The sequence below is a fragment of the Scomber japonicus genome, chromosome 19 (genome assembly GCF_027409825.1).
Source record: "Scomber japonicus isolate fScoJap1 chromosome 19, fScoJap1.pri, whole genome shotgun sequence".
Taxonomy (NCBI): domain Eukaryota; kingdom Metazoa; phylum Chordata; class Actinopteri; order Scombriformes; family Scombridae; genus Scomber; species Scomber japonicus.
Window position 1 is genome coordinate 14,521,686 of NC_070596.1, and position 20,339 is coordinate 14,542,024.

Below are 20,339 nucleotides of genomic sequence, written 5' to 3' on the forward strand. Positions count from 1 at the left end.
CTGTTACAGTATTTCACTTTATTTTTGCACCAAGTATGTGTCGCTTTTAGCAAATGTTTAATTAATAGAAGACTAAATTGATCTATTATGTCTTCATCTGACAGACTTCTATGTTCTGTCTTTTTTTATTATCTAGAAGCCAAAAATTTTTCACTGTTGAATACTGATATTTTTTCACTGGCCATTGTGTATGGTAAATTACAACATATTCAATCAGTGTGATTTTGGAGAAAATGGGTCCCATTACAATCCCATACTGTGATTTGAGATGGTCAATTCTTCATGAAAGTATTCTAGTGTGCAGATTATCAGAAATGGGAATGGTTGTTTGGTTTGTTACATCTGATTTATTTAGTTTTAAGTTAGTCTCAAATGGATGAACTATTTACTTTTTGTATTGATTTCTATATTTCTTAAGCATCATAATTATTATACTTTTGGTGTAGCCATGGTCTGAAAATCTGATGGTGGTTTTGATTTTGGAACAATTTGTGCTGTATTATTGTTTGAAAATGTATACATAGTCTGAAGTAACATTACCATTCAGAAATAACCAGGTCATTTGTACACATTCTGATTTATAACAAATGGGAAACATAAAACAGACACCAGAGAGTACAGTACTGTAAAAATTTATTAATGTGGGCAAAAAAGCAGTTGGCAAACAAGCAATTATACATATAACTACAAAACTGTCAGTAAAGAAACAACTAACAGAAAAGTAGTTTCTTTCTTGTCCCTTTCTCGGTACAAAACATTTCAGTCAAGGCCTAGAGAAAAGTTGTTTATGATATCCTGCAACCTATGAAATAAAGACATGCAGAGGTTCTACTCAGGGTCCAACAAATCTCAGTCAGATGTAAATCATGTTCAGTAAAAAAAGTTCCTGAGTGAGAAACGAGGATGGTGGGGTTCAGTCAGTCATATTAGTCACTAGACAAACTGTGTTACTGTTGTTCTGAGTGTCATCTAAGGGTGTATGGCTCCAAGCACAGTACTAAGGCAAAGGGGTAATGTGACCATAGTTAAGGAGTCTCAAAGACATGCATTTGAAATGAATTCTCCAACACTGTACAGTGTATAACCGTACATGCAAAAGAAAATGGAAAAGAGATGAAAATATCACAACATAAAAGACAGAAAAGCCACTCCTGATAATTGGCAAATATGTTAAGATGGTAAAAGGAAGTTAGCAACTAAGAATTGCTGATATTGAAGGTAATTCCCAGTTGTAAGTACTACAGAGCAAAAAAACACTGTTGGATTAATAAGTGCAGGCACGTGACAGAAAACTGAAATTTTATGCAAAATTCATAACATTTTACAGACAGGTTTTGTTTCTTTTTCAAGTAAGAAATTGCTGAACAGAAGACCAAAGTGTAGACGAGGACAGGAAATGTAAGAACCAAAAAGCTTACCTCCTAACTATCCTCTGAGTCAAAAAAGACTAAAATATTGAGCCCATAATGCTGGGCTCTGGTTACAAAGGTAATATTTTGTCTTTTTGTTACAGTAAATCAATGCTATTCAACCCCTTAGGTAAAAGTAAATATGGATAATAACAGGAAAATAAACTAAACAATTTAAGGTGTCACTAGAACAAGTAGTGCGTTGTTATACTCAAGAAAAAGTTTCTCATTCACACAAAACTTACACACACAGACACGAAACAAGGCCATCAAAAATACAGCTATCAAACCTTTTTAGTAAAGTACAGTAACTTAGAAAACATGACATTGTACTGTAATACAATTCAGTAAAATTGTAAAACATTTGTGCTAATAGAAAAATAGCAATACAAACAGTATCATGCTTTTTCTTCATAGAAGTGCGGCCAAAAAACTTTTCTACGTGGATTTTGGGGCTGGCATTGATCAAAGTCACGTGCATCACCATGAGGGCACAAATAATTTAGATTGTTTCAGGAAAATCTTGACAACCATTAAACATTTAGACACCAAGTAAAATAAAACTAACACTGCTGTATCATGAAAACAGATACTATTAACAGCAGCGCCAAACTGACGCTCTCATGTCTCTAAACATGCTGTAACAGAAACAAACCACATCAAACTCACTGTTTTCATTGGACTGATTAGTGCGTACACACATTAAGTTTGCATTATCACACATGTGCAACAGCATGTGATTTAAGGTAACTGCACATTTACAGTGTAGTGTTAACGTGCACATACTGAGATTATACATTTGGCAGAGGATGACCATTCAACTGACTGGCTGATGGGCAGTATCTGTATGCTGGGCTGCGGTTTCCCAAAAACATCCTCCATTGTATGATTGATGACCCTTTTAGATCTTAATGGGTCAAAGGCAAATAACATGAATGTAAACCTCATTTACAAAGACTCAAGCTTTATCCAGAGGCACCAAGTGTTGGCCCTGCTTGTATCGACGAGTGAATTCGGACGGGAAGAAGTAAAGTGATGCCAGCAGTACTCTTAAGTTTCATTGACAACATGCTTTTGGGAAACCAGTCCCGGCGTGTCTCAGCAGGCCTCCTTGGCTTGACTTGGCATCTTGCACATCATTAAGATCTGCTTCAAGGCTTTCTGTACATCCTCGTCCATCTGACCCTGAAGCACACAGCACAGATTCAGTAAGCTTAAATATATTAAACACATATATCCAACTACAGTACATAAAATCTAAATTACTGTGATATAAAAGGGTAAGTTCACCCAGATATGTTTTTTGTATCTACCCACACAGATACTGTTGGTATGATTTGTCCAGGTTTTGAGATGTTCATTTCTGCAGACTGCAGACTTCACCTAAGGAGGCCTATAGATCTGAGGTGCGTAATTTCCATCAGGGGTCTTTTTTTTTTGTTTTTATAGTACTACATTTGTAAATGGTCATATTTCTATACTCAAGTAGTTTAAGATCCTGCATGTCTAAATTACACTTAAAAATTAAACAGCTCCATATATTTACAGACACAACAGTGCCCCCATAACTCAACAATTAACACACCTCATAGTAAACAGGTTTTAGTGGAAATACTTTCTACTGAAGAAATGATCCCTTATGCAGTAGATGCGGTTCAGTCCTGTGAACACCTCAAATGCAACTTCCCTCACCTCCATTGCAATGGGGTGGAGGCAGAAATCTGAGATGGATTTTTCCAAACTTTAGCAACCAAAAACCAAAACTGTCTGTGTGGCTAGATACCGTTGTAAAATATGTTTTTCCCTAATCTGGGTGAACTGTTCCTGTCAAATTTAAGATGGAAAAACGTGGATGAATGTACCTGGACAGCATAGAGGAGGTGCATCCTGTAGACTGACACAATCTCATGGTGCTGTTTCTTTGACTCCTAGAAAAAAGCATCCAAAAGCAAACTTTATTCCAGAGAATATCAAAAGAAGTGCCCATGCATCAAAATGTATATTTAAGAATTGAACTGATAGTTGTGTTTCAGTCATTATTTAAAAGTCCATTCAATAAATCTTACGGCTAGTTGATACTGCAGCTGTTTGATTTGCTGCTGCATTGTCTCCAGCTGCTGGTTTTGCTGCTGTCTCTTGGAGGGGGAACTGCCGGTGTAGGAGAGCTGTGATAAGCTATTTAAGGCATCCTTCAGCTTCCCGACCTCCCGTGACAGATCGTCTATCTGAGAGAGAAAAACATAAAACATCTGGTGCGTGAAACAATGAACTTTTTCCAAGTTTAACAGAGAAAACAACAGTCTGACAGACAAGAGTGACCGACCCGCTTGTTCTTTTCTCTCTCCGAGGCCACGTGATTCTCTACCAGCTGTTTGAGCTGACACACGGCATCTTGGGCTTCAGCCAGTCTGGAGGTCAGCGTCTGGTTCTCCTTCTCCCTCGACATCACCAGCTCCTGCAGGGCTTCCCGCTCTGCTCGATTCTCCCGCGCCTGAGGGTTGGATAAGATGGTGGCTATGTAAGTATTGGGCATAATGAGTCAACATTTGAAAGTTGTTTTTCCTCCTCCCCTTTCTTCTCACCTTCTGCCAAGCATCAGCAGCCTCCAGAGCCATCTCATCCTGCTTCCTGAGGGCCCCCTGGAGGAGCTGCGTCAGGTGGTTCACCTCACCCTCCAGTTGCTCTTGCATGGTTTTATGCTCCAGACGGGGGACCGAATCATCTGGGGTGACATCTTTTTCCGCTGACAGCCTTTTAGTGAAGAACCACATGGTGACACATTAACAACTGGTACATTCTGGCAGATAGGATATTTATTAAAGCTGGTAAAGTAGTCTGTCTATTGACCTTAAATTCTGATACATGGTTGATTAGCTCAGCAGCAAAAACACTTGGCCTCCACACACTGGATTGTAAGAAGGTGCTTATACTGTATATCCTACACTTTCTGCTCAGCAACATATGTAATATTTTTTAAATAACCAAATACTGTTTGCATAGACAATCTGTCTATCTCTTTTCCAGAGGCTCAATCACACTCTGGAGTCATCTTAGACTTCAGAGTGAACAGTAGATTGGCATATACTCCATACTAAATAGTAAAAGCGCTGCATTCAAAGCTTAGTTCAAACTAAAAGTGCTCATAATCCAAAAAGATGGCACCTGTAAGTTTCATATTATTGAAAATGATATTACTGGATTGTTATAACAGAAGCATTGGTGTGTAAGTTGCATTTTTGCAAGTCTGTCTTCAAACAATTATCAATTCATATTCAATATTCAAATGAATATTGAAAATGTTTTTTTAAGTGATAGGGAACAAAATCCACAATCCCCTTTCTTAAGTTTATGCAGATCTAATATGAGGCTTCAGCTGTTCAAATTAGTAAAATCAAGTCAATATCTTTCAATGTTAATATCTTTCTGTTCACTCTATTCTTCCACCAAAGCTCAATGGAGACACTGCCCAGGGGCATTTTATAAAATGTTTATTAAATATGTATATTACATCCACCAGAGTTTACTAACTAGGACTGTTGAGACTTGTTAGCCTCAGATAAATTTAACATAAAAAAAACTGAAATCAAGGACTGTGAATTTTATCCCCCATCACTTACATAGAAGCACACTTGGAGGGTGCCTATGAACAGGAGGAAAGATTACAGTAAGAGAATACTCATTGAATGTTCATCATTAATGTTTCCTTCCTCACCTGTTTTGCAGAGCATCCACTTGCAAGGTCTTCTGGTGTAGCTGCTCTTTCAGAGCTTCTGACTCGCTTTCCAACTCTTTGATGGCATTTCCTAAAGATGACATCACCTGTGTGTGGTCTTCGAGGGCCACAGAGCTCTGTGCCTGAGCTTCAGCCTCCTGCCTCAGCAGTGAAATCTCCCCCTGAGCGGCCAAGTACTTCTTCTCTGTATCAGCTAGCGACATCTGCAGCTCCTCCACCCGGCCTTTTAGCAACTGGGTTTGTTGTTGTTCTGAGGAGGGAGATGATGCTGCACTGCTCTCAGCTTGTGCATCCGCCAGCTGTTTCTGTGCAGCACCTAGCTGACTCTTGGTTTCACTGTAGGAGTGTGAGAGTTCCAGCAAGCGGCGGTGCAGCCCTGCAATTTCCTCATTGAGCTCAGCCTTCATTTCTTCAAAGTCTTTGGCTGCAGCTTCCACAGGCACAGTGCCCCTCAGAGCCTCCTAAACACAGAGGAATAGATTCAAATATGAATGAATGACAATGAAAACGTTGCAGCAATATGTTGCTGGATGAAAGACGTAGACAAAACAAAAAAACACATGTCAAAATGTTAAAATCTATCTTATCTGTTCTTTCAACACATTCAGTTAGAAACTCAGAAAGTAGAAGTCAGTATTTACCTGCAGCACCCTAATCTCTTCCTGTGCCTCCTTGTATAGCTCCTCAATCTGCCCCGTCTTATGTTCTTTCTCCTTGATGCTCCTTCTTTCCTCCTCTGCCTTCCTCATCGCCTCCTCCAGTTGTCTGATTCTCTGAGCTGCGTTCTCCTGCTCACATCCCGATTGGACGAGCTGGGCCTTCAGCTGTTTTACTTCATGTTCCATCTGGTCGCCACCTCCACTTCCCATCTGCCCTCTGAGCTCCTCCACCTCCTCCACAGCTTGGTGATACCTCTCTTGAGTGTCTGTCAGCTTCGCTTGAAGCTCTGCTAGACTCTCCATCAGCTCTTCCTCTCTTCCTTTCTCCCTCACACCCTCATCCTCCTCTCTTTCTCTGCCTCTCTCAGGTTTCAGCTGAGCCTGAAGCGAGCGGTTTTCCTTTCTGGTTTCTAGCAGTTTCATCTGAACGCTCTCGAGGGCTTGTCTCAACAGTCTGATCTCCTCTTTGTTTCCTCCTTCACTCTCTTCCTCCTCAACACTGTCCTCCTGTCTGATAGAAACACCTCCTGAACCAGTAGTGGAGGAGGGAGGCGGTGACAATGACTCAAACTCATCCTGTGTGGAATGAAAGGACGAGTTAGAGGCCATGCTGTTTGGACGACTGGTTTCCTTCAGGTCCTCCTTTCCTTGGAGGGACGGTTGTTTCTGTGAGGTGAAAATTAAAATCCTCAGTAACAAAGCACCACTGAAACCACTTTTATGAGTGAAATGTTGTAGATTCAGGTCTTTTTTTGCTGTTATTTGAGTTTTTGCCTCTTGTTTATGGTGGAGTATACAATGAATGAGGTACTTACCTTGAGTTTGCTCGTAAGTTGCTGATTCTCCAAAGTAAGCGCAGTGATCTTGGCTTGCAGAGCAGAAACCAGCGCCGCAGATGCTGTAAAACTGTGCTCGACCTGGCAGCACATACGACATACATACATTCACATGCAGAGGCACACAGAGAGACATACAAGCAACGTTAGGGACCATTAGCTACCTACTGAAAAACAAAACGAGTTGTGACACGTCTTAAGCTTAGGTTAGACCTCCTTCAAGAATGCTGAAGGTGAAAAAGTTCAGCAGCACAGAGACATCTGGTGTCAGAATATTGCACACAATTTAGAAAAGATTTAAACCATGAGAAAGACTTTTTGTAAGATTGTGACACATAGAAAAGTTTAAAGTGAATGAAAATAGCCATCATGTAAAAAAAAAACAAAAGAAAAAAATGTTTTTTTAACTACATTCAGCAAATTAGGAAACCCATCTTAGTTACATTGGGTAGATGACCTATTTACAAAATACCTTGCCCAGTTGTTAATCACCTTTGTATCCAGTTCAGGACCTGTCACCTTCTGCTCCACCGTCTGCTTCAAGTCTTCGATTGTCTCTAGCAACATGTTTCTTTCCTCATGTAGCTTCTCAACCTCTTCTCTAACTTCATCCTCCTTCAAAGAAAGAAAAGGGGAGGAGAGAGATGAGTGGGGGATGGTGGGAAAGAGGAGCAAAAGATGAGGGAGAGAAGGGAGAGAAAAAAGAAAAACAGAGGGAAAAATGGTATGATGGTTAAAGGAAAGAATTTTGCTGATTTGTACATGATATGCTACTGTATGGTAAAGATAATTATATACAAAAATGTGACCCAGCAGTGTCATTCCAGTGTTGTACAGCAAAGAGTTAACATGGATGAGACTTACATTTATTTCTGTATTATTTATTAAAACTTATTTTCTATTTGCAGCCCATACAATCTTGATCATGTTTTACTTTGAAATAATTGATTCATACTGTGATATATATTGACATCAACTAGTATGAAAGGTTATCATGATACATTTTCTTGCCATATTCTCCAGCCTTATGTTAGCTACTTATACATGTATGACACTTAATTTCTTATTTGCACCTTTTGATTACTATTGTGAACCCCTTTACCTCTTCAAAGCAGGTCTACACCATACTTTAATGTACAGAGACCCAACATTCCCCCATGAGCAGCACTTGGCGACAGCAGCAAGGAAAACTCCTCTTAAAACCTCTCAATAAATACCAGCATGTATTACCACTAATACACGGTCAAAGTTTGGTGCTTGTTTAAGATTTGGTGTATGTACATGTAATAATGTTATATTTATTTAAACTTGTCGATTTTCCTTTGATAGTTTTGTACATCCGTGGGTCTTATGAGCAATAACTAAGACTCCTTGAAGCTCTTAAGAAGGAAAATTTTTGCGGAAACATCAGCTAATAGAATTAAGTCTGTGCTGCAAATCAGTCATCCCAAAGTACTGCTTTTCCCTCTTATATTTACCTTGTAGTTGAATCTCTTAGGGGTGTCATTTTTGTTGGACACAGGGGTCCCACTGGGTGTAAAGACTGAAGGAGAGGAAGGTCCAGAGCTCTGAAGAAAGTTAAAGTTGTATTAGTTTTTCTCATAAAGCATCCATCAGCTAACATGATTTGTGTTCCATTGTAAGCCAATAACACTAAGATCATCTTAGCCTTAATATGCTTAAAGAAACAGGCCCAGAGCTATTCAGCTGCTTTAATAGTAAAATAGCCTTGTTGAGAACCAGTGAATGCATTTTGTGTACATTCTGTTTGTATAGAAACCCAGTCTGATAAAGAAGAGAAAAAAAAACAAAACAAAACAACAACAATTATTGAAAATGTTACTTTTATGTCAAGATATTACTGTCCTAGGCTATTGTATCATTAACTGGAAAATAAAATACAGGTTAGTACATATATGAAATGAACATACTACATGAAGAAATGAAACATAAATGTATTGAGACAAACCATGAATTCATTAAGATCAACTGACAGACGAAGAGAGTAATAATTATAATTTAAGTAAGACAGTAAAAGTTTGCAGATTCATTCAAGGGTTTTTCTTTATTGTTGCTATTTTGTAGATTGTAGAATGATACTGAAGACGTTGAAACTGTGCAATGAAACGTGATTATGCAGCATTTACTACATAATTCCATATGTCTTGTATGATGTTTTGTTTTACTAAAGAATAGCAAAAAAGAAAAACCCTTGAATGAATGAAAGAAAACCCTTGAAATGTCTGGACATCCAAAACTTTTGACTGGTAGTGTATGTAAACAAATACTCAGATTATACACGTACAAGTCAGACTCATTTCATGATTATACCACATGCATTAATATAAAGAGTGGCATATTGATACAAGCAGACGGACACACAGAGGCATGCATTTACCTGCAGTGGGCTAATAGGAGGTGGAGGTGCTTTTCGTTTTTTGGGAGTTGTGATCCGTTCATCACTTATCTTAGCTACTTGATCATGCTGGGGGGGCAGCAAAGAGGAGGAGGGAGAAGAAAAGAAAGAAACGTGGGATTCAGTGCTGGTTAGTAAAAGGAGAGTCAATCAATGAGTGCTTAGACTTGAGTTTTGGTTTCCAAAACAGAAAGCAACTAAAGATTTCTTTTCCAAGCTGAGAAATATACTGATTATAGAAACTGATTCTAACGTACTCTACATGAAATGCAGCTACACGGGAAACTAAATGTCTTTTGTTCATAATTTTAGCCACTATGAATCACAGTACTGAAAACATATTTAGACTCCATTATTAAATATGGATTCTGTCATAAGTTGAGCTGTTTCATTAACTTTGATCAATAGTTTGAGAGAAACAGAAAAGGAGAGGAGAAAATGACCTAATTCCTTACCAGAGGACTTCTGGGAGACTTGGCATCTGTTAAAAAAAAAACACTTATTACAGGTAAACACCAACAGATGGCAGTATTGTCCCTGTGTTGAAACTACAGCACCATGAATCTCCACCATACATACACATCACTATGTGTGTTAAAAAAGTTGACTACTGTACACACCAACTCATCTTTCACCACTTGCCATATCATGTGAATGTCTTGTTGCATAACTCACCTGGAACCTGCTGTCTGTTCAGAGCGGCAGTAAGAGCAGTTTTGATCTCAGAGTTGCCAGATAGTTTGGCATAATGCATGACATTGTGGCCTTGTGAATCTACAGCTGAAAAGTCTGCTCCTCGTTGAACCAAGACTTCAACGACAGAAGCGGCACTGGATTCTGTAGCAAGCAACAAGGCTGTTCTGCAACACACAAGCAACCAAGCAAATACAAGAGTATGAACATCGATGATCAATGCATCTGTTTAACATGCATTAACATTATTTCTGTCACAAAAATCAATCCAAACATTCAACTTGTGATTGTTTCTGTACCTGCCACTGTTGTCAGGAGTGTTGATTTCAGCTCCACAGTCCAGCAAAGTGCTGCATATTTCAGCATGACCGTGTTTTGCTGACAACAGCAGGGGAGTGAGACCATCCTTTGGAACAAACAAAGACATTAACATACATTCAGACATACTACATAACTTATCTTGCATGACATGAGGACGTGGGCCTAGACACGGAGTATGGTGAGTGTGAGTGTGGTGAGAGAAATCTCAGATTCATGTGAAAAGGAGTGAATGTCTCCTAAATGAATTTCCAAGCAGACAAACAGGAAAGTCAAAGTTGTTCCACTTTCTAAAGCTGTGTGCGTTTTAGGATGAGAAGGGAAAATCTCTTAAATGACATATTCTGGTTCTAAATGAATGGGCTCTGTGGAGTTTATTGCCTTGCGTTGGGCAACTGCAACACAGTCTGTTCATATTTTTCACCAAGATTGGCAGATCCTAACCCCAAGCATGACCCTTAACCTAACCTTAACCATCTATGATCTAAATCCAACCTAAACATATGATTGGCTGAGATTGTTGAGGGCGGTGTAGAGTCTGTGAGGAGCTGGAGTTTAGGACATGAACATTATATTCACCAAGATGAAATTAGGAAATATGCATCTGAGTAACTTGTGAATTAAGAACGAAACATCAAGAACAGATACAGAACTCAGTGTGAAACTAAACATTTCCACACAGCAGGCCATGTGTATTGTTAAAAGTGAAACAAGAGGAAATCAGAAGTCCCGTCCAAATGGAAAAAGTAAAAGAATGTTAAGAAACAGTAAAGTGTGTCAGCACAGCTTTGTGTTTTATATTACAAGGCTGCTGCTTCCACACACCACAGAGTACAAAACTATGTTTGTGGGTTCCTCCGAGCTCTGCTAAAGACTTTAACAGCCCTGCGTCTGCTCTGCAGTTTCTTCTCTGGAATCTAAAAAGCAGAAATCATTTTGTTCTTCTCAGGCTAATAGATTCAGAGTGTGTGTGTGTACACGTACAAAGGTGTGTATTAATACTGTTTACACATGTTCTTTTGAGTTTACTCTCTTGTCAATTGTCTAAAGCTAGATTTCCCAAATTTTAGCATCAGGGTAAAGTCTGGGAAGAGCTGAAATGAAGCGGGGAAGGCAAACAGCAACTTTCAACATTTCAACACGAACACTTACAAACATTAACCCTGTTTAAAGCTTATTACAGTCTTTATGGAGCAATAATGATCAAATTGCCTCCTGAACACACTTCGTTCAAGCTGTCTTTAAACCCTAACATTTGAGACAAAGTTTGTTTCGTACTTTGTATTTTACCCTGTTTTTCTATCCAGCATCTTTTAGATAAACTGAATCTTAGAACTAAATTCTGTACATGTCTTCATTGTCAAACTACCACATATAGTTAAATATACTGTTGTTTTTACATGTTGAAGTTGGATGGCAATGAAACTGTCTGGGGATAACAGTTATTTTCAGTAATGACTCATCTGTTTATTATTCTCTCACTGACAAATCTCATCAACATCTCTCAGTAACTCTCAGCTGTGGTGTTTGCTACCTGATGTTGACACATATGTAGGTCTGTGCATGTCATAGAACATGTGACAGACCACTTTAGAAAGGGCATTTTTTTATTCCAGCTCTTACAGGATAAATTATTCAACATTGTGCTCAAACAGGTTTAGTGGCTCTTCATCACGATAAAGTGTGTGATGGTGAGGTATCTTTTAAACCAGTGGTTACCAACAGTTTTAACAAGCAACCCCCTAAAATGAGGCAGAGTGTACTTGTGAACCCCTCATCTCATGTTGCATATATCAACTGTGGCAACAAAGTTAAATTAAGGAGGCCCAAAGAGGGAAAGCTATCCACACACACAAAAAAAACACTGGAAAAAGCATTGTCTATAAAATATTGTCTAATCAATATTGATTTCTGTGTAGATTATTTTCCTCGTTTTTCAATTCCTCACTAAATCATCAGGTTGGGATTAGAAAGGTAGAGTTCCTCGTACTACTACAAAACTAATATATGCATTTATAACCTACTGTCTGTTATGTTAATGTACACTGAAAAACCCTCTATTCTAACCTTTACCCATAAAGTTTTATCAGACTACATCTATTTCTCAAAGCACAGCACGTTCAAACTGCATTTAACATAAATACTAGGGGTGTGACGATACACTCAGCTCACGAGACGAGACACGATATTGGGATCACAAAATCGAGACAAGACGAGATTTTAACTATATTTTTAAGAAAACTTCAATGAGGAAATACATGACTTCTTTTATGTGAAATTCACAAAATGGAAATTGAAATGTTTTAACTAATAATCTGGTAATGAATCACATTAGTTCTACTTTCTAAATATATAATTATCATATGGAGTATGCAGCACTGTAAAAGGTTTCTCCATATATATTTTATAGATGGATAATTTTGTTTTTTATGGAAATAACAACCATAAATACAAAAGTTAGATACAATCACAAATACTAAATAGTTAATTATAAAGAGTAGAAACAATTCTAATATATAAATTAAATAAAGAATCCAATTATCACAAATTATAAAATATTGCTAATAAAAAAAACACAGAAATAAAAGTAAATTGCACAAATCCTGTATCACATAAATACACAAGTAGAACAACATATAAATTGTGTTATAATTTGGTGGTGTGACTCATCATTAGACTTCCATAGGTGCGCTAGATTCCTCCGCTCCTCCTACCTCAGGCTCTCAGTATAGAGACCTGAGGTTAACCTACTTCTGCTCCTCTACCCATCTCATACTTCTCAGCAGGTAGAAGCTGTAACAAGGTTAATGATCCACACTTAATTATAGCTTTGTGAGACAAAATTCACTTTGACGAGAAATATCGTTGCGTTTTCGTCGCGCCACGAGATCTTGTCACACCCCTAATAAATACACCACTGAAACAAACAATTACAAAGAGTCAGACTTTTATTGAGATGTTTATTGAGTGCTATATAATATGAACTTGTAAACTCAGATGACTCCTAACTTTTTCATTAGTAGATTTTGGCACTATCACTATCCTACAAGTTCACATAACATCTCAGTTTCAGCCGTTTTTTGCATTTTTTCTTTTCTATTGAAATATACTGACATACTGTGTGACTACAGTATGCATATAACTCCCTGTTCTAGGTTGAAGAAACTAGGATTATGTTTATTCCAAATTTTGCCTGGTGTAGTATTCCAAAACTTAACCGGCTCAAACCAAATGCATGGATGCCAAAGAATAAGCATCCCCCGTCTGTGAATTGTGTCAAAGCTGAGCTTACTGAGAAATGTTTATTTCCAACTGAAAACAAAGAACGCTTTTATACTCTATACTACTCCTGCCCCTGAGAATAATTCAAGTTTACATTTACTTGATTTTCTCTAAACAGTCTTTGTCTGATATATGTAAGCTGGCAGGTGTTCCTCTCTGTCTTTCAGTTTCTTATGGTGTGTTTATTTAAGTCAAATATAGATCAGATACAGATACATGTTATAGCCATGATGTATGCCTGAGGCTAACAAGCTGGCATGTTCTGTGCAGCACAGAAACACAGCACAAACAGCAATATGTTCCAGATGACTTTGTGGTTCACTGTCTATGTGTCCGCTAACAGCAGACCGAGCTGCTAATGTCTCACACGCACACACATTTGCAGATGATTGTAGCTTAAAACATAAATGCTGTTCAATTAAAGTGATACATATCACACGTATTGTCTTCAAGTCACCAGACAACACTACTGCAGCACTGTCTTTCATCTGTGACGAGATGACAAACCTCGGTATGGGATGAGTTTGCCTTCTCATGTGTCAAACTTGAGATGTGTAAGTGAGTGTGAAATGTGAAACCCAATACTTTAGCTTTAAAATCCACACAGCCAGTGGTACAAAGTGGTAGCATGAACCAGATTCAAAAGCCACAACATACAACTAGTCCTAAGCTTAAACAAGTACGAGGCTGCAATAAATTTTAATTAGAAATAACACAACGGCTTTACATGTAGCCTGAGAGACCACGGTGTGATAATAAAAAGGGGAAATAAATGGGCAAAGTTCTCTTCTCTAAATATCATGCTAACACACCCCAGTTGGGTAAAAAACCACAGGCATGGACCGTCACTGCAATGGAGACCACATGTCTGCGGCTTGAGAATGGAGTTCCCACAGTACACTGACCCTCACACACACACACACACACACACACACACACACACACACACACACACACACACACACACACACACACACACACACACACACACACACACACACACACACACACACACACACACACACACACACACACACTGAATAATATTAATCCATCTTAAAACAGAGAAGGACAAATGAGAGGAAATGTCAGTTAATGGGATCCTTCACATTGTTGCTTTACAGCTGTAAGCTGCATTTGCAATGATATGTTTTCTGCTGTCTGTACAAAATCAAACAGCACATAAAAGAGATGCTAACAAAACTAAAGTTAGGTAAATAAGACATCTGGCAGAAGATCAATCCTAACTGCATACAGGTTGTAAACATAGGATCAATAGACAGGTAAATCCTAAAGAAAATCCAAAGCGAACAAGCAGTGACTAACCTTCCCTGAACAAATTCCTGTCTGGAAATAACACAGTAGAAAACTGATATGACTGAGACAAAATTGAATGAATGAAAGCAGATTTTTGTGGTCTTTATTCTGTTTCAGAGCCCTGTCAACCCTGCCACGAAAAATAAGTCTGGGGAAGAAACAGTGGAAGTAATGACAAAGTACATACTGCATCTTTCAGGTTGATGGGACTTTTGAGTTCACATAGCAGTTGGATGGTCTGGATCTTCCCACTGGCAGCTGTGGAGAAAATAAAACAGTCAGAGTGAACTAAAACAAAGCAGTGAGGTCAAGAGATGGCTGCAGAATTATTTACAATAACATAGGATGGCGAACAAGACACAGGAAAACCATCATCACTACTTATGCAACAGTGAAAGATACTTTTTTCTCTCTTTTTTTTTTTACCTAAACATTCCCTTCAGCTAATATCAGAACGAACTAAGAAGCTCAAAAGACGTCTGTCCTGCCCAATGTAGGCAGATATTCTTTCTAAAAATAAAGCTTTTCAAAAAAGTTGCAGCAATCTTCTCAACACAGTTAGATGTACAGGCCTATTTACTGTAGTGATTGGTTTAGGTTCAGGAAACCTGCAAGAGTACTCTGGGAACCTTTGTTTGATATGAACAACATTGAAATCACATTTAATCGCTCAATTCCAAATATGGTAGATGGTCTGATCCAAATAAAATTAGAGCTTAAACTTAATCTCACAAGATATTTTCCCACGTCTTGTCTAAGCAGACTAATCTTCACAATAAGCACTTATGTTAAATTAGCTCTCAGGATGCAGAAATCACTTACCAGCATGATGCAGAGCAGTCTTTCCTGAGCTGTCCACAGCATCAACAGGACATTTACTCTGGAGGGGAAACAGAAATCGATGTTACACATAAATTATAAATGATTACGAAAGCCTGTTTATTAAATAGTCTTTTACTTTTGTTTCAGCAATCACTGATATTCAGTTTTTCAATGATTGTTTTGAAACTTAAGAAAAGTAGTCCATCTCCATACTCTCTGTCAATCTGTAGTTTCCCTGCAGGACTTTTAAAACTCCAGAGAAGGTGCCTGACTATGTCCCAAAGTGCAAAATAGTTATTAAAACTCTAAACGTCTTGTGATGCTTTACGTAGATATGTCATTAATATGATATTAGACACAATGGAAATGTACACGTCTGCAGCACCATCTACTTGTTTTTGTTCTGTTTTCTCCATAGTTTGTCAGCAGTGGTGACCTGCTATAATTTGTGCATGTTTTTTATCATTTGTCAGCTAACAGTTAGGCATAAACAACATTCAGACAACAAAGTAGTTTGTGAGGAAAAAGAGTGTGAAGATCACTATATATTTTTCGACTTGCATGGATGTTTGATCAGGCAGGTGTGTGTTGCTGAGATGCTGCAGACTGTCATGGGATACTTCGGTCAGCAGATCGAAGAAGGCAGTGTTGTGTGTGTGTGTGTTGAGATCTGCTGATCTGCGTGCACAGTACACACACACACAATCAGCAGACTGAGGAAATGAAGCAGTCTAACTGTCTGGTTTCAGGCATCTTCACAGAATAGTGAGACTATTCAGACAGTAGGTTTCATACATTTTGTGCTCCTGTTTTCACACATTCCTCTTCTGCTACACCAAGTAATGCATACAACAAGACGTCTTGCTGGGTGACTACGTCTGCCATTTAAACAGTCTTCACGCCATATTTATTATGATTATTGTTGTCTTACACTGTCTGGAAATATTTCACTGAAGCTGAAATACTGCATAACCATTACATTAAAACAAGTGTGTTTTAATGGCAGCTTATTTTAAAGACACAAGTCACACTTTGTTAGTTTTTATCCACCTTACCTGAATGAGCTTTTTGCAGCATTCCAAGTGATTGTTTTTGGCAGCCAGGTGTAACGGATTAAACCCTGAACATACACAAATATGTTACAGATACAGATATGTGTTAGGAACACCATAATGAAAAAGATTTAAGTGACAGTAGCAATATGAATGACATGAAAAAGACCAGAAGAAAGCATTTTAGAAAGTTAAGTGACATCAAGAAGAATCTGAATCATTCTGAATTTTCTGTGCATATTTGAACTAAAATGTTACAAGACTATCATCAAGTAACCAAATTGGATAAGCGTAACATAATACTAAAACTATATACTTTTAAAATCTGTTTATTCAAAATGATCCCCATTATGTAGAAAAACATAAGATTCTTAAGAACATTCACACATTCTCAAGTATATATCCACAGTACATACCTGCAGCATCAGTGAGTGACAGGTCAGCTCCGTGGGCCAGGAGGACAGACAGGCAGTCAGTCTGACCACGAGCAGCTGCTACATGAAGACTGTACACCAAGCCAAAGACAAGGACAAAAAACAAAGCAAGAACAAATTAGACTTGCAGTAAGTATTTGTGGATATACAATCATGATAACAGAGGTGTTTGGATGAGTGCTATTTTACAACTACTCTCTTACTTTAATGGGTGTAATTAAAAAGTACAACCAATAAAGTCAACACGCCCACCTTTCTGGCCGTTCTATCAAAGGAAGCTGCTCTTTTGTCAATCACTTATATATCACTTTGGTTTACACCATGTTAGCTTAGCTTAACATGAATATTGAAAACAGATTAAACTTCAAGACTCACTCTTTCCAAGAGCAACACAATCTGATAACCAACACTTTAAATAACACTTATCTTGCTTTTTTTAATTTGTACAAAAAACACAATGTAAAAATCAGTCATTTGTGGTTTTACAGGACATTAAGTATAACACTATTTCTTGGCCAGTAGCAGTAACTTCCTCTACAGGCTATCAGCTTAGACTTCAGGAAGTCACTGCACCCTGCACGTAACCCCCTACAGGACCATCAATTTTGATTTTTACACTTTTGTTTATACAGACAACCAGATAAAATTTGTTCATTAAAATTGTTGTTCCATTTTTTAACGTGTCTTGACATAATCGGGCTAGCTGTTTCCCCCTGTTTCCAGCCTTTGTGCTAAGCTTATCTAAATATTTCCTCACTGTATTTCATATTCAGTGGACAGACATGACTGTGGTGTTGATCTTCTCATTGCACTCTCAGCAAGAAAGCGAGAAAATGTACATACACATTTCCCAACATGCCAAACAATTCCTATACAGAGGGGGGGAAAATCGGCCCACCTTAAAGAACTTACAGTTTTCTGAATTAAAACTTGTCCAGTAATTAGTGTTATTTTAAGTACCTGGAATATTTCAGGTAAAGACCTGCCTTGTGGGCAAGAATGTCATAAGTCAATATCACCCTGTATGCAAAAAAAAAAGCCCTTTGTGTTCAGAAGACAATCAATACAACCTCTTTCCAGCTCAGCAAGTAGAATGAAAAAAACTACAAATGTCCAGCCTTCCCTTGGTTTGTACATGGGATATAAACACCACACTCACACACTCACACACTTTTCAATCAGGTTTTATCACCATAGAGATACTGTAGACTTCTCCTTTGTGCATCGTGAAAAGATTGGAGCGTTGAGATCCCACACCACCACATTCATCATGATTTACAAAGGCTGAGTATGCATCTGTATGTGTGTTTTTGTGTTCTAGTCACACACACACAGAAAAGGTCAAGGATGTGAACTACTGGTGGAATAATAAGCCTGTGTGTGTTTGTTTCAGCATGTGAGAATACCCACTTTCCTTTTTCCCGTGCATTTATTCCTGTGTTTTGATATTCCTGGATCTGTGTGAGCTGCTGAACACATTGAGGTCAGCGGGTGTTGTGTTTCAGAAAAAGAAAGAGGTCAAATATTAACACTAAGCCTCTCTGTTATCAACAATCTCAACTGGTGAGGCAACAAGCTCCACCGCCTCTGCAGAAATGAATTGGCTTTAAAAAAAACACTGCTTCTCAGGGAGGCTGCATGAATGGCTTCATTCGGTTGCAAAACGTCAACCTCCCAGGAACCAAGAAAAGCATTTATATTTTAAGATCAGCCATACATTTTTAACATTTTGCTGTGCAGCGTGAAAGTAGTTTCATAAGCCCAAGACTTGGAGAGAACCGAGCATATACTGTAGAAGCAAATCTAATCCTAAAATTGAAAGGAAAACACGATTGGATAATGTTTCCATGAAACCGAACACATCTAATTTCACTTTACCACAATCAGACCAGCTCTCATCAGACCTTTGTTGTTAAAAGTGTGAGTTTAGCCCCAGATAACCCCTAAATATCTGCAATAGTACTGGTCAGATATTATGAGACCAGGCACCAAACTGGAGGCCTGCACATTTTGCTCTATTCTGGATTTGATTTGCAATTTGTAGCCTTGTCAGTGCAGCTGATCTCAATCCATGTGTCTTTCTGTTTGATAAAAGCTGCTTCTTCCATCATACACTCATCCTAAGTTAATCACTGCAGGAACAGTGTAGAAGGCAGAAGGCATGTTTTTATTATGGTGCCCTGTTATTTATCATGGTGCCCATTTCTTTGACAGCTAAATCTGTACTAAAGTCTTTTTTTAGATCATAGTAAGAATGCTTACGCTGATTTGCCCTCGCTATCCTGCTTTACAGCGCTGGCACCTTTCTTGGAAAGAAGCGATGCCACCTTCTCCACCTCACCATGCTCCACTGCAGCAAGCAGGCGCTCGTCGTTTTTGTTCCACTCATTGACCTACAGGAAATGATTTAAAAATAGGAGAGAAAGAGAGAGACATGGGGAAAATGAAGGACAGAGATAAGACAGTATAAGTGACTGGGTGAGACAAAAGAATAACATCAAAACAAAACAGAGATTAACAACAATACTATGCAAATAATGTGCTGTTTCAGTATTTAAAATAAGGATCAAAACTATCATTGCGAAGTTTAGTATATTTATTTTGTTATCATAGTGATGTATGTATCCAAAACGGTTTCATTCTAAGAAAGTATGTTGCATCAAACGTTTACCCTCCCTTCTAATAATAATGTATACATTCCCAACAATGACATGCTGTCGTCAGACATTTACAAACACATAAGTAAATCTTACTCTGCAGCCAAAATGGCTCAGATGCACTTAATGTGAGTAATGTTTTTCATAGAGAGAGAATGTTTCTTTGGCTCTGCTAAAGCCCACACAAAACATTTGTGTCCATATGTGAACACACACACACACACACACACACAAAATATCCAATGTGGACATACACACACTGACAGACAAACACAAACCAAATGGCCCCATATTTGTATTGCTAACAGGATGTTCAGATAGAGAGAAATCAGCTATTGGAAAGCTTCAAGCATGATCTCATACACAGACAATCTTGCTACACTGCAGTCTGAGGGCAAAAAATCCAGCAGAGAAAGCTTTAAGAGCGGCCCACCACGCCATTTTACTTCTGGACAAAAACAAATGTAAGCTCCAATTTAATAAATGAGCACATTAGCCAATAAACATACAGAGAGAATGATTTTGGACATACAAACTATAACAAACAAAAATCAGGAGTATCCAAATCATACATCAAGTCATTTGGAGGAGCTACTCAACCTCTCAATGGATGCATTTGTATATCAAACATCAGATTAAAACAGACTTAAAGAAGGGGTTGTTGGAGGCGCTTGTTGTAAATAGAATGTTTTTCCTTAACCTGATAGCAGA

General features: G+C 38.3%; 1 protein-coding gene across 1 annotated transcript; it reads right to left on the minus strand.

Moving 5' to 3' along the window:
- Positions 1-944: 944 nt before the first annotated feature.
- On the minus strand, positions 945-20,069 carry rai14 (retinoic acid induced 14). The gene is made up of 20 exons (XM_053339467.1): positions 19,992-20,069; positions 19,234-19,364; positions 16,954-17,042; positions 16,541-16,605; positions 15,486-15,543; positions 14,851-14,921; positions 10,046-10,152; positions 9,729-9,913; positions 9,509-9,534; positions 9,036-9,122; positions 8,116-8,205; positions 7,130-7,252; positions 6,617-6,718; positions 5,784-6,467; positions 5,122-5,603; positions 3,992-4,160; positions 3,733-3,900; positions 3,476-3,634; positions 3,272-3,337; positions 945-2,594 (listed from the first exon to the last, which is right to left on the minus strand). Exons 1-20 carry the CDS (start codon positions 20,067-20,069, stop codon positions 2,508-2,510), a joined length of 3,027 nt encoding a protein of 1,008 aa, XP_053195442.1. The 3' UTR covers positions 945-2,507.
- Between the last annotated feature and the right edge of the window lie 270 nt (positions 20,070-20,339).

Excerpts from the sequence above, each read along its gene's own strand:
- rai14 (XM_053339467.1), bottom strand. The coding sequence starts at position 20,069 with ATGGCGTGGTGGGCCGCTCTTAAAGCTTTCTCTGCTGGATTTTTTGCC. Across the intron at positions 15,544-16,540 it reads GCTGCAAAAAGCTCATTCAG|AGTAAATGTCCTGTTGATGC; the intron begins GTAAGGTGGATA and ends TTTCCCCTCCAG. Across the intron at positions 10,153-14,850 it reads CCATCAACCTGAAAGATGCA|GATGGTCTCACTCCCCTGCT; the intron begins GTATGTACTTTG and ends TTTGTTCCAAAG.